General features: G+C 46.4%; 1 protein-coding gene and 1 long non-coding RNA gene across 3 annotated transcripts in view; one reads left to right on the top strand and one right to left on the bottom strand.

The window, feature by feature from the left end:
• Window positions 1–269: 269 nt before the first annotated feature.
• LOC139006758 (uncharacterized) lies at window positions 270–8,039 on the bottom strand. Its single transcript, XR_011470795.1, has 2 exons — window positions 7,809–8,039; window positions 270–869 (listed from the first exon to the last, which is right to left on the bottom strand). It is a non-coding gene; the product is annotated as an uncharacterized lncRNA (long non-coding RNA).
• B3GLCT (beta 3-glucosyltransferase) overlaps window positions 7,643–14,943 on the top strand; it is a 128,300-nt gene continuing 120,999 nt past the window's right edge. Inside the window, exon 1 of one of the 2 annotated variants that reach the window (XM_070409380.1) lies at window positions 7,643–7,819. In XM_070409380.1, coding sequence (XP_070265481.1) covers window positions 7,756–7,819 — 64 coding nt within the window. In that variant the 5' untranslated portion in view covers window positions 7,643–7,755. Of the gene's footprint in view, window positions 7,820–9,656; window positions 10,856–14,943 lie in introns of those variants that run through there. The other variant, XM_070409381.1, reaches the window with a different exon arrangement.

Genomic DNA, 14,943 nt, shown 5'->3' with positions numbered 1-14,943 from the left:
ATATAAGGATTATTGTATTGTTTTCCATACAAACAATACAATTATAAACCTACCTTTAAACACCCCTCTACTATATTTTTATGAAAAATAAGTTTAGTTTTCAAAATAAAAAAATAGTAAGAAGAGTATCATTATTTTACATTTTAGTACATTTTTTATCTGGTTTATAGAAGATAGGTCGATTCTCACATTTGCTTCTTCATTTATCTGTTGGGATCTTGTTTTGGGTGAAGTAAATGAAGAAAATCCAGCTGTACACAGGCACACAATTGGAATGTGGAGGAATATTTTACTAATCTTTTCATATAATTGTGGACATTCATTGACAACCCACCAAAACTCAAGACAATCGGGAGTGTTTTGTTGTTGTTGTTGTTGGTTGTTGTTTTTTTCACTTCTCCAGTCAAGGAAAAGAAGACTTCATAGAGGCCCCAGGGCCACGGGGTTCAGGAAGAAGGCCGCCCTGTGGGCCTGAGGAGGTGGTAGAGGGGCCTTATTTACCCTTCTCCTCAAGTTGTTGGTGTGGCCGCACTTCTTGTGGCAATAGATCGTGCAGGGGTGCAGGTGGCCGCAAAACTTGAGGCAGATTGTCTTGTCTTGTTGTACTTCTGGGCAAGTTGGCAGAGGGAGAGGTCAATGAGGCCACCCTGCGGAGGAAGCACCAAGTGAAGGGTGGACTCTCTGAATATTGTAGTTTGAGAGAGTGCAGCCATCCTCCAGCTGTTTGCCCACCAAATCCCTGTCTTGGACTTTAGCTTTGACATTCTCAGTGGTGTCACTGGGCTCGACCTTGAGGGTGATGGTCTTGCCAGTCAGGGTCTTCACAAAGATCTGCATCTCTGTGTCTGCTGGGGAGGTTGCTCTGCCTTCTTGAAGAGAGAGAGCCAATTAGAAGTTTCTTAGTTATAATGTAGAATCTGAAGTTGCACAGTGAACTTTTGTACCATGTTACCTCAAAATCCATTGGTCTTTCTTTTACTTTGAATGGAACTTTTTAAACACTTTCTTTTACTTTGAATGGAACTTTTTTTGTAACATCACACAGAGGTCACAAAAATATGTGGGTCTTCCAAATGTGGGCTCATTTTGTTATACAAGATTTAAAAAATCACATTTGTAAACACCACCATTGATTTAATTGAAAAGTCTTTAAGGATTGAAAAGCTATTGTTAGCAACACATAACATCTTTGAGGTGTTACATTTGCTTTGTTATCTTTGAAAACATATCAGCCCAGTTCTTAATGCTGAATAACCATAGTTTGTCTGCCAGTGTTTCTAATAACTGTGGAAAAACACACACACATGACTCAGCTAGTTCAGGTTGCAACTCAAGCACTCACACAAGTGCTTTTTCTTGATATGCATAGCTTGATAGACAGCGTAAGGTCTTTTATGTTACACCTCATTTTGCCTCGCAGAATTTAAAAAAGATGTGTGCTCAAGGGTGCAGTTTAATACATTTCATAATGTGCATGCTTCATCAAGGATCTTCCTAAGTGGACTTGGCCTTTTTTGCCACTTGGCCTTTTTTGCTGCCACCACCTTGATTAGTGCTAAGGCAGTGGGCACTCTCACCCACTGATGCTCTTGCACCAACACAGAAAACAAAAGCAAGTGCTTCAGTATTGTCATAAAAGGTTTGACCTTGCCAACCTGGGCACCCGAAGGAGTCTTGGGGACCTGTAAGAGGATGGTGGACCCCACTGTGAGAAGTGCTGTCCTCAGGCATGTTCCTTAATCTCTCTAAAGCAAGAGTAAAGCAGTTTTGAGAATTAAACGAAGTATTATCTAACAAGAAATCATGCACGCACAGCATGTAGTAGAGTGCCTGGCGTATAACAAGTGTTTATTAAATTTAGCTGTTGCTTTTCAACTGCTGATATTGTGAGGGTACATCATTTGTAACAGTAGTAATGATAATAATACTCCATTTTTCTCCACAAACTCCTTCCTCTGGCAGATCTCCATTTCAGTTAACTGCTCCATCTGGCTCTCTGCGGCCATCCTCTGCGCTGCGGTCTACGTGCTGGCTCCCTCACAAGCACTATTGATCTGGCCTCTGCGGAGCCTTCAGAGACATTCCTTCCCTGTACTCCTGTTGCTACTACCACCTCAAAGAGCCTGATTTTGTGGAAACACTGCTGTTAATGGCAGCTCTGGCTATTGGTATTTGACCTACCTGAGACTCAGTTTACTCATCGGGAACCAGAACAGTCTCTCTCTGTCTCTCTGTCTCTCTCTTTGTGAGGGTTAAATGAAATGGTATATTTGATAGTAACAGGCAGAGTGCCCAGCTATCGCATGTGTACAGCAAGTTTCCCTTTCTTTCTCCTTTTCTCATGGTTTTGTTTTGAAAAGTCTTCCTTCTTTTCCTTCCCCTCTCCAATATATCCAGAACATTACCACTGAATTAATTTTCTCACAGCATAACTTTTTCATTTAATCAATACCAACACCCATGAATGGGGTATTCACTCTCGCTGGCTCTCTGATAAGGTTGCAGACTCAGTCTCGCAGTGGAGAACGTTGACACATCTTTCCCATCTCTCCACTGCTGCACTCAGCAGAAGGTCAGTCTTCTTAGCATGGCATTCAAAGTCCTCCCTGAAGCGGCCAGACCATGCCAAACCGAACTCATCAGCCTCTAAACTCACAGCTCCCCGACTTCCATGTCCCTGCCCGCCCTGCTCCCTCTGCTGCATGCCCTTCTCCCCTTCTCCAACTGATGACTGCCGATTTGTTCTTTAACCCTCAGTTCAACTGCCTCGTGTGTGAGACCTTCTCCTGTCCCCAAGAGGGTGTGCTGCGCTTGTCAAATTTCCTTCAGGTGCTTCTGAGGGCACTTGCTGTGTTCTACATGCACTCATGGCTCTTTAGGTATATCTACTAGAGCAGTGATGGCGAACCTATAACACACGTGTCAGAGGTGACAAGTGAACTCATTTTTTTTGGTTGATTTTTCTTTGTTAGATGGCATTTAAATATATAAAATAAATATCAAAAATATAAGTCTTTGTTTTACTATGGCTGCAAATATCAAAAAATTTCTATATGTGACATGGTACCAGAATTAAGTTAGGGTTTTTCAAAATGCTGACACGCCGAGCTCAAAAGGTTCATCATCACTGTACTAGAGTCTGATCAATCCAGGAAAACGCATTTCTCTTCCCATCCTCAGTAGGTCACATGAGGGCCCCACTCCTGAAGTCACTCTGACTTGTTTCTTGATGGATAAATGAAAAAAGTTGACTCATTTTGTTGAGCTTGTGAACCAGAATCCTACATATGAAAGCAGCTGTTGTAAAATGAACAACTACCTATCGGCAACAACACCAAAAACACCAACACTTTCATGTGGGCTGCGGAACGTTCACAGCCATGCCATCTGTTCTTAATAAAAGTCCAATGCTCCTGTGAGTATTCTGGTTAGGAGGGATTCCACAGGAATCTTTACTGAGAACAGGAGGACATGTGATTCTAGAAAGGAGAACAAAATAGCCAAGGGGCTACTCTATTTCTGATCAGAAGTTTCTAGGAGATAGCTCATTTTATTTATTTATTTATTTATTTATTTATTTATTTATTTATTTATTTATTGTACAGAAGCCTTTATACCACTCTGTGTCTTCCAAAGAACAGAAAATTGAATGGCAATAGCTTTGCATTTATGGCCTTATCCTGGGGGCCTGTCAAGATGGCAACCTCTGTTGTATTTATTTCCTGGATCTTGGTTCTGGGGCTGTCAGTAAGAATCCCGTGGTTAAGCCTCTTCTGGCAAAATCTTGGTTGAAAGTCTGCCTTGACAGAATGGTTTTGCCTATAATTTGTGAACGGCTTGGGAGCACAGTGACATACGCCCCTCTAGGGCAGTGGACAGACTTCCTTTTTTATGCATCAGAGCCTTCTTCCTAAGCTCCTGCTGCCAAGGAGGCTGAGCCACTGGATCTACTCTGATGAAGGTTTTTGCTGGGTCTTTCTTCCTCTCGTTCTTCTACCATAGGGGGCAAAGGTTCTCTTGTTTCCCTAAAGGTTATAGCATCAGGGACAGCGACTAGTTGCTTTCCCAGTACCAGGAGTGCACTAATTCTGGCAGTGTGGGACATGGTTAGCAACTGGTTAAATAGATCTGATGATCAAAATTATTTTATGCCTTTGAGACCCTAATTCAGACATTAGAATCTCTTGTCAGACCATTGGCCTGATTTTAAGTTTGGAAAATAATCACTAAGGCCTCTAATAATTCATAAGGCCACTCCTGTGTGTGTGTGTGTGTGTGTGTGAGAGAGAGAGAGAGAGAGAGAGAGAGAGAGAGAGGAGAAGGGCCCCTTGAAGCCATGTGAGGGCCACTGAGGGTGCCCAGGAGGCCTCTTCCAAGTTACTGGGAGAGGCATCAGGCTAGAAAGGGCCCGGTAAGACACTTGTGCCACCTTATCCCACTCCCTTCCTTCCCCCACTCCTTTGGGTTGACTTGCGTCCTGCAGGCCATGCCTCTGCCTGGGGTGTCTTTCCTTTCTTTCTGAACCCAGGAACCTCCTATTTCTCCTTTAAGACCATATAATAGTTACTTCCCCCTTTCTGACCAGTTCCCAGGGCCCTGACAGACCTCGTCTTTCCTCTGTAGTTTCCATCTATCTGTACTGTAGCATTCATCACTTGGCAGTAAAATTACTTTTTAGTTGCCTCCCTAATGAGACTGCACGTTTCATGCTTCCTGGTATTTTCCCGAGAGCCTGGCAATGGGCATGCTAGCAAGAGAGCGTTCACTATGGGTTGAATGAGTGAATGGAGTCCAGACTTTGGTCCTGCAGGGATTGGGCCTAAACTGGCAGTTAGACTTCCCCTGAGGAGTCCCAGATTGAAGAGGGTGCAGGCTGGGCTGAGGAACAAACCCCCAGTGCACGAATTTTGTGCACTGGGTCTCTAGTAGTAACTATAAGATCACAACCATCTGTTTAGAACTTGTTTATTGGATTATTTCACTATCTATGGTTTTATGCATATGTCTTCATGTTCTCCTTTAGTATTTAGAAAATTCTTTTGAAAATGACCAGTGTCTTAATCATGTGACTCCTTGCTTCATGCCTGTGCAGGGCAAGGGCATTCTTTCCAGGGCCAGCATGAGGGTGGGTGAACTCCAGGACAACAGAGCTATGCCTGCTCTTTCTTCATAACATAATCTTAGAGTACATAAGGTAGTTATTTGTCTTTTTTTTTTTTTGCTAATGGAAGTTGTCCCCTTGTAGTTGGTATTCCCGGTAGTAACAGCAGCACCAAGGCAATCAAGGCCTTTCCATGCATCTGTAATGTCCTCATGAGCACGTTTTGTTCCAGGGAACTCTCGACTTGTAATGGGGAAAGAGAACTCCCAGCAAGTCCATTTATCATAGGACTGCAGTAAGTGAAAGGTAATCTTTTTAAAAATGTGAGTTATGGTGCTCTGTGATGTGCCATTTATCCATGTCTGTGTGGAAAGGAAGAACGCAGGAGAGTTTATTACTTACATAGACTGTGCTCTCCCTTGTGTTTAGAGCCCCACTCCCTGCACAGCACACAGTGACACTCTGACATGACAAATTTTGATGAAAACATTAAGCAGCCCAGAGTTGCTTGTTACCAAAAGTGGAATTGGTATTTGAACACATACTTGGCAAGCAAGCTATTTAATTATTAGGCTTCTATGTCTATTTAGACCCACCTTACTTTCATGTTTAATATCTAATGTAAGACATATTTTCTTGGAAGAAAGCTGAACAGCTTCAGAAATTGTACACCTTCTAGAACTCTTAACCAGGAAGGTAAATTTTAAAAGAAGGAAAAAGGGGATCAACCATAAATTTGAAAGGACTCAATAAGAAAATGAAAGGAAGGATTCTTACATTTCTTTTCCCTCCCTTAAAAATGGTATTGATGTGTAGCCACAAACCTTGGCTGAATGGAACAAAATGGCACTATTTGCACTCACACAAAATGGGTAATATGCACAACATTTAGCTCCTAGTGTTAAGAAGTCAATATAAATCAGAAAGAGAAAACCAATTGTCTCCAGACTTCCTCTTTTTAAAAAACTTGCAGCAGCTTTTGCATGGACAAATGACAAGGGTGTCCTAATGTACTTGAGGTCATATTCCTACCAGCATTCAAGTTTATAGGGCTCATGACAACAAACATTTATTCAGCACCTCTTCTCTACCTCCCCACATCTCACATGTATTCTAGGGCCTAGTACTGCTCTTCCTTTGATGTTTAGCAACTGGGTGAGTGTTACAAGTCCACCTGGAAGATACTGGTGTTTACCGACTACTTAGCATAGTCCCAGGTACATAGTAGGCATCCAAAACATATAACCAAGTGTGAAGGGAAACATGGATAGGACCTTCAGGAGTTGTGGTTCTAAACTCAGGTAGGCGATGAGCACTTGGTCCTATCAACTTGCTAAGACATAAATGAGTCAAGGCTTGGAGGAGGCACAGCGGTGCAGAACCATGAGAGGGGTTTGCAGTCCTTCCTTTGTAATTGCTGTCCTCTTCAGTCCACCACACAACCTAAGGGGCACCATCACTGCCAGGACTGCCATTCTTCCTAGCGGGAGGGACCCCCTGGCCAGTCCCGCCATTTCCGCTGTCAACTGACTTCTGTGTATTACACAATTAATTAATTTTTATCAGACGTTTTGAATTCCTTCCTTCCTTCTGCATTATGGTGAATGCTTAAAATTACATTTATAGGAAATTACATTTACACAAACTTCTATTAAAAGCCAGATTTCAGGCCTAAGTTACTGGCCAAATCCATTAAAAATGGATATTAAGTCCGGGTAGCGTGACTCAGTGGTTGAGGGTGGACCTATGAACCAGGAGGTCACAGTTCTATTCTGGTCAGGCTCGATCCCCAGTAGGGGGCGTGCAGGAGGCGGCAGATCAATGATTCTCATTGTTGATGTCTCCCTCTCTCTCTCTCCCCCTTCCTCTCTGAAATCAATAAAAATATATATTTTTAGAAAAGGATATTAAGTAAATTAGTTGAGCTGATTAAAAACACCTTCATCGCCAAAACCGGTTTGGCTCAGTGGATAGAGCGTCGGCCTGCGGACTGAAGGGTCCCAGGTTCGAATCCGGTCAAGGGCATGTACCTGGGTTGCGGGCACATCCCCAGTAGGAGATGTGCAGGAGGCAGCTGATCGATGTTTCTCTCTCATCGATGTTTCTAACTCTCTATCTCTCTCCCTTCCTCTCTGTAAAAAATCAATAAAATATATTTAAAAACAAACAAACAAACAAAAAAAAAACACCTTCATCAAAGTAGAACACTGGTGCCTACAATAGCGAAGAGTTGAATTACTGTTTTGAAATAGCAGGTGGTACAATAATAGGGAGGAAAAGTGACTCCCCCGCACCACTTTGGGGGAGGGGGAGGGTCAGATGGGGAACTATTGATGTATTGCTGGAGATCCAGGAAAAAGAGCTGACGGAATGAGGGTAGAGGATGGGGCTTCGGTAAGGGAGAGGGAGGGAGGCGGGAGCCCAGGTCAGATGCCTGGAAGGAAGGTGCTGAATGGCCACCTCTGCTCAGGAAGGGCCAGGCCGGCGCTCCCGCTGCCGGCCGCCAGAGGGCGCGGGCGGAACAGGCGGAGGAGGAGGAGGGGGGCGCGCATGAAAAAGGGTCAGCCGGTCTGCAAGGGCGGCGGCGGCGCAGCTCCGCTCCCCGCGCGTCTTCGTCCCCGCGTCCAAGCAGGGCGCGCAGCCCCGCTGCCCGGATGCGGCCGCCCGCCCGCCGCTGCGCGCTCCTGGCACGGCTTTGGCTCCTCACCTGCTCGCTGGGTAAGTAGCGGGCGGCCAGGCGTGCACAGGCGGGGCGCGGGCTTTCCGAGCGCCGAGGGCAGCGCGGGCGATCAGCCCCGAAGCCGTGTCGGAGGCTGGCCGTCTGGCCCCCCGCCGCAGCGCCCCCTCGCGGTGCCCGGTGGACCCGGCTCGGGAACACGCCGCCCTGGCCCCTCTCGGCTGCCGGGTTCCTGCCGTGGCCGGTCCGTCTTGCGTCTTCCGCCTCCTCCGCCCGGAGCTGGCCGCCGGCCGAGCTGCAAGCGCGAGGCGTCACTCCCACAGGAAGCGCGAGTAGCTGTGCGACTGCAAGAAACTTTGGAAGGAGGGACGCGGGCCCGCCCGCACACCCCGTGCGCTGCCCTTCCGGTGCTCCCCGCACCTCTCCGCGTCTCCCCGAATCTCTTCGCGCGCCCCTTACCTCTCTGCCCTTCCTGCCTGCACCGGCCGCACCACCCGCGGGGCTGAGAGGCGGCTCCCATGTGCCCACCGACCCCTCTGGAGCTCACTGCGTGGGCCGACGGACATGCCCTGGCCCCCGAGGCTACGATGCCAACTTAGCACGGGTCCCTCCCACCCCCAGATTCCTTGACGGGGGAAGACGGGTACCCCCGGCCTCAGCCTGGGCGGTCCTGGCACGCGGGAGGCCCAGCGGAGCCTCTCCCCCCAATCTTGGGTCTTTATGGGGGAAAAGTAGAGAACTCTACTGGAAACAATGCCGGTCAGACCTGCTGCTGTAAGGCCCCCTCCCATTTTCCTTCCATCCTCACAAGAGCTAGTTCTCCACGTTATTATAAAATTATGTTGATAAAAGTTTGTCTTTTAAAATAATTGTAATTAACTTTCATGTGAGATTTGTCCAAGTTTGAAAGCTTGTGGAAACATGATTCTCTTTTCAGTGTTCTCAGGGTTATTGTCGTCTAACCCAGACTTTTGTGTGTCCAGCCTAAGAGGCAGTAATTTCTAGAAATGGCAGAATGGTGCAATTTAGGAAAAGATGTCGTGTTGTTTGTTGCACGTCGCTGTTTGGTGGCCCACCTATAGGAACTTTTTCTGCCCTGTTTTGTTTGGATTTAAGCTCTCTGAATAAGGACCTTATTTTCCTACCCCTGGCATTTCTATAGGTGCACACTGTGGGAAAATTGAGTGGGATCAATTGGTAATTAATTGCCCACACGCATGATTTAGTAAGTAACAGTGTAATTAAAAATGTGCGGGCACCTTGGGCAGATAAGGCTGTGAGGGACAGTTGGGAGCCACAAAGATCTGCTTTAGCGGAAGGAAGTGCACTGTTGGGGCAGCCCTGGGAGAAGGGAGGCTGGAAGGGAGTGGACTAGGTGACTGCTAGCTGCATTAGTTGGCCTGCTGCCTGGAAGTTTTGCACCTAACCAAAGCTGGTGGGTGGTAGCTGAAATTAAGATTCTATTTATAGCCCTGCACTTTATAGTGCTGTCCTGGGAATATAAGGTTTGTACATAATACAGTCAACATATGGGCTGAAAGGCACATTAGTATTGCTATGTGTACCGATTTTTATTGCCCTTGAGGGGATATCTGCACTGTCCAAAGTTGGTACTATGTGAAAGGACATTCGGAATGAACTAAAATGTCAACACAATTTGAGAGATGTCTATTCGCATTGTGAAGCTGTCAGATAAGCACAATAAATAAGATAGTATCTATGAAAAGTTCCCTGAGAACTGGCTTTGTGAACTGGCTTTCATGGATTGGTGCAGACAGGAAGCTGTATTCTTGGAGATCTGAAATAAATCATGAATTCATTTTATTGAATTCTGCTAGGGCAAGTTGAGGGGCATTCTACAAATCTTGAAATAAAGATTCTTGGAAACAGAGTTCTGAGGCATTTGGGCACTCCGGATTGTGTTTAAAAATACCTAAACATTCCCTTATAAGGTTGGCCTGACTGAATATAGTTTATTTTCCCCACAAAGTATAGCATATTCATTAGAGAAAAATCCATATAGAAAATTTATTTTAAACACTTATGCCGAAAAAATTCACTACAATTTCAGTTCTATAATCAGAGATTTATTCATGCTTTTAGGTCAGCCACTGTGTGATTTCTTGTGGTTGTTCTATAAAATGAGAGCCATAGACTAGATAAAATACTGAAACTTTGCTTGGCTGGTGTGTCCTGCCAGGGCACATGCACAGGTTGCAGTCTCACTTTCCAGTAGGGGGCATGCAGGAGGCAACAGATCGATGATGTTCCTCTCATTGATGTTTCTGTCTCTCTATCACTCTCCCTTCCTCTCTCTCTAGTAATCAATAAAAAAAAAAAACACTGGGCCAAAACCGGTTTGGCTCAGTGGATAGAGCGTTGGCCTGCGGACTGAAAGGTCCCAGGTTCGATTCCGGTCAAGGGCATGTACCTGGGTTGCGAGCACATTCCCAGTAGGAGATGTGCAGGAGGCAGCTGATCGATGTTTCTCTCTCATCGATGTTTCTAACTCTCTCTCTCCCTTCCTCTTTGTAAAAAATCAATAAAATATATTTAAAACAAACAAACAAACAAAAACAACAACAACACTGGAATGCATGTAAATAGAGGAAAGGCCATGGGAGGACACAGCTAGAAGATGGTCATCTACAAGCCAAGGAGAGAGGTCTCAGTAGAAACCAGCTCTGCTGACACCTTGATCTTGGACTTACAGCCTCCAGAAATATGAAGAAATAAATTTCTGTTGTTTAAGTCAACCAGTCAATGGTTTCTGTATGGCAGCCCTAGAAGAGCAATAATACAGTGGGCAAGGGGAAGGGTGGAGGAATGCTGATGGTAGTGGCAGTGTGTCCAGTAGTTTCTCAGTGGCCCTTGCAAATATGGGTAGCCAGAGAGTTCTCTGTAGAGATTTTGGGGGTGGGTCTTGGTAAAGCTTATTAAAGGTGGCGGACCCAGCTGGATGCAGGCCATTTTTACCATTGTTTCATTCTTCTTCCCATTTCCTGTTATGTGAATTTGATGGCTGGAGCTATGGTGGCCTTCTTGTGACCATGAGGTGACTTTGACGGAAGCCAGTGGTAAGTATGGTAGAGCAGAAAGGATAGCGACCACCTGGGTGCCAGATGGATGTGGAGCACCATGCTAGTAGCCCTGTATCACCTATTACCAGACTTGTATTGCCTGAGATTACAAATAAACCTCTGTCTTATTTAAGCACCAATTGTCTGGGTTGTCTATTAATCCTAATTGGTCCTTCTGTGTACCAATTAATTTTAACATTGTTACAATCTACACTAATAAAAGAGAAACATGGTAATTGGCGTACGACCGCTACCCTTCCCATTGGCTAATCAGTGAGTATATACAAAGTAACTGTCAGCCAAGATGGCGGCCGGCAGCCAGGCAGCTGATGCGAACAGGGAGGCTTGCTTCCTTCAGTGACGGAGGACTCCAACGTTCCCCGCCGCCTCTGAGCTTCAGTTGGAAACATAGTAACATTTACAGAAGATAAACAAAAGCCCAGAAACCTCCTGTCAGTCAGCCGGGATCTCAGAGCTGGAGTCGCAACATTGTTTCGAATACAGAAAACAAAGGCCAGAAACCTGCTTTCAGCCGAGCCTCAGAGAGAAAGCCGGCTCTCAGCTCCAGTGACAGCCATAGAAGGTAAATAAATGCCAGAATAAAAAAAAAAGAAAAAAAGGAGAGGTTTGGAGCTCCAGTCGCCCGCCAGCCTGAAAACAGCCCTCAGCCCCTCACCAAGACTGGCCAGGCACCCCAGTGGGGACCCCCACCCTGAAGCAACAAGATGGCGGCTAATTTGCATACTGAAGGCAGGCGGCAGCAGGCAAGGCTGTCTGCGGTCTGGGACCCGGATCTGTGACCCTGCCGGGCGGGATCAGCGGAGCCGTGAGGCCTCCCGGCACCGGGATCAGCGTGACAGGGGGCAGCGACCAAATCCCCTGATCAGCCCTGCGGCTCTGTGTGTGACAGGGGGCAGTGCCCCAACCCCCTGATCAGCCCTGCTCTGTGGGTGATAGAGGGCGGCGCCCCAACCCCCCCTCATGGGCCCTGCTCTATGTGAGACAGGGTAGAGCCATACCTCCCCATCGGCCCTGCTCTGTGTGTGACAGGGTGTGGCGCCCCAACTCCCCCCCCCCCACGGACCCTGCTCTGTGTGTGACAGGGGGTGGTGCCCCAACTCCCCTATTGGCCCTACTCTGTGCGTGACAGGGGGGAGCTCCCCAAACCCCTGATGGTCCCTGCTCTGTGTGTGACAGGGGGCAGCGCCCCAACCTCTCCATCGACCCTGCCTTGAGTGTGACGGGGCAGTGCCCCAACCCCCCAATCGGTCCTGCCCTGAATGTGACTAGGGGTGGCATCGCAACCTCCCCATCCACCCTGCTCTGTGCATGACAGGGGGCGGTGCCCCAACTCCCCAATCGGCCCTGCTCTGAGCCCGACCAGGGGCTGCACCTAGGGATTGGACCTGCCCTCTGCCACCCAGGAGCAGGCCTAAGCCAGCAGGTCGTTATCTCCCGAGGGGTCCCAGACTGCGAGAGGGCACAGGCCGGGCTGAGGGACCCCGTCTCCCCCCCCCCCCCCCTCCCCCCCCAGTGCACAAATTTTTGTGCACCGGGCCTCTAGTGTTAAAATAATAGATATTCAGTTTTATCTTTCTTATCTCTGTTTCTGCTCTGTATGGGTCAAGATTGTATGTCTTAGTACCTGCCAAAATTAAGGATAATTTTTATTCTGAGCCAGATCTTGCTCAGGTTCTTTTTACTGCAGTGAGCCAGACATTTAGAACACCAAGAGTCAGACCCAACTCTGGGTTTTTTTGCGTTTTAAAATTTTTGATTTTTAAGACCTTTTATTTCTAAGGGAATAATACACAGGCATTACTGGCACAGAGTTTAACAATCTGGATGGATTTGTTGTCGTCCGGATAGTCTAAGACCCCCAGGTTGGCATGGCCCCCTTGGTCATGAATTTGACCCAAGGGAGTTTGCTTATAGCCAATACTCAAGCTCTTTGGGCTAGGGTCTGGGGGCAGTGGGATGGGAGGTGGAAAGAGCCTCTTTCAAATGGGGGTGGAATGGGGAGGAGATGTTGAGACCTTTTGTTATCTTCCTTTCTGGCAACTGTGTGGGCCTACAACTTGAGCAAGTCCCTATAATTGACCTCATTCAGATCACAAAGGGCTGAGTATAATTTCTCATTAGAAACATATAAAGCAAGCATAATATCTAGGCACAAAGGGATTACTTATGGGGAATTTGCAAATGGTACATGTTTTGCCTCCTTGTAGCATTAAGTGTGATCCATCTTTGGTGTTGCACAGATTCTTGCTTAAGAACAATATACAGGAGTGTTAATTCCATCTCTCCCAATAGAAAGGAAAAGTTATGGTGAGTGTTGGGATTCATCAGACCCATTATTGATCCAGAGGCTTCTTTAATACCCTATTTCAAAGCTCTGTTTACTAAGCCCTCTCAAAGAAACCTGATTCAGTGTAGGTGCTGATTTGGACTACTAAAGGTTAACCATTTAAAAGTGGTATTAAAATAGTAGGAAAAACTGTACTCAAAGTTTCTTCCATTTATTCAAAAAAGGGTTGAATATCTACTATGTATCAAGGATTGGGGGATATTGCAGAAAGAAGATAGATCTAGTTTCTCTCCAGCCTCATGGAGCTTGGAGTCTTGAAGGGAAGGTAACATTAAGTACTAACTACAAGGGAAACTACGTAATTGCAGCTGTACTTGGTGCTGTGGCAGGAGTTCATTCAGGGAGCTGTGTGGCTTTAGCAGGAAGTCTACATACAGCAGTGCTTCTCAACGGGGTGATCTCAGGGAGGGAGATGGTGAGGGTGTTCCCGGAATGTTTGTCCTGGCCTAGAGACGTTGGGGCTATCATGGGTGGTTTGTCAAGGAGTCCTACTGGCATTTGGAGTCAGTGGTGTTGTTGAACATTGCTCAACATGTTGAGCAATGCAGAGGACAACCTCCCTCAAAGAATCAGCTATCTGGTCCCAAGTGTCAGTAGTGCCATTGAGAAACCTTGGAGGAGGGGCTCAAGAAAGGCTTCCTAGAGGAAGGGACATCAGAACTCAGAACTGAAGGGGAAGCAGAAGTCAGTGGAGGGAGGAAGGGAGCAGGTCTGGTTGGGGGAGAGCTTGGTGCTGGAGGAATGGAGTGAGAAGGGACTTGTCTGGAGAGGCTGAGAGAGGGGCTGGGAAGACCAGTAGGGGCCTGGTTATGCAGGGTGAGCATTTTGGACTGTGTCCCTAGCCTAGAGCAAAGGGTAGCTGCTGAGGGGCTGTCATAGGCAGTGAGACATTTGACTTCCCTTGAAAGAAGTTCCTCTGGTTGGCCTGTAGAACAGGGATTAGAGGGGGCTGATGTGGATGTGGAGAACCAATGAGGAGGCTGCTAGACTCAGCTACATGAGAGATGATTAAGAATCTCTAAGATACAGTGATTGATAGGTGCAGCGGGTACAGGGACAGCCACCTACAGAAAGAGTGGGGTTAGGGAGGAGTCAGAGGTTTCTGTCCTGAGCTGTAGGCAGAGAGGGGTGCTGTTTACTGGTATGGGCACTCGTGGAGAAGGACTGGATTAAAAAAATAAATTTATTATAGTTAATGTATAAATAAAATTTATCACTTGTAAGTTATAGTTTTTTTTTGTCATTACTCAGACATTTCTCTAACATTTACTTTTAGGGGTGGTGAGGATGATGAGCTCAGCTTGGACAAGTTGAGGGGGTGTGTGAGATGTTCAGGTACCGTGTCAGATGGGCAGTTAGATCTGTGGGTCTGGAACTCAGAGAAGAGGTCGGCTGGAGAGAGATGATTTGGGGCAATTTGAATAGATTTTTTTTTTTTTAAAGAGGAGAGCCTTGATTGAGAAGTCAATTTATTTAAGCCTTTATTCAAAATGTATGTGCACCAAAAGATTTGGTAGAAGCTGGGGAGGAAAGTCTTTATCTGTATGATGTAAAACTACAGGTTTAGGGGGGAAAAAAGTGCATAAAAGTATCATCAAATAAGTTTTGAGTGTATTCAAGTGTAGCAGTGCCATTTCCCCCTAGGGCTGTGACTTATTTTTGCTCCTAAAAGAATATTTTATGATCTGAAAAGGTGTTATGATTTAGTTTACATCAT

Source organism: Myotis yumanensis, unplaced genomic scaffold (assembly GCF_028538775.1).
Source record: "Myotis yumanensis isolate MYYU_CA2020_CCGP unplaced genomic scaffold, mMyoYum1.0.hap1 SCAF_3, whole genome shotgun sequence".
Taxonomy (NCBI): Eukaryota; Metazoa; Chordata; class Mammalia; order Chiroptera; family Vespertilionidae; genus Myotis; species Myotis yumanensis.
This window is presented reverse-complemented; position numbering and strand designations above follow the sequence as displayed.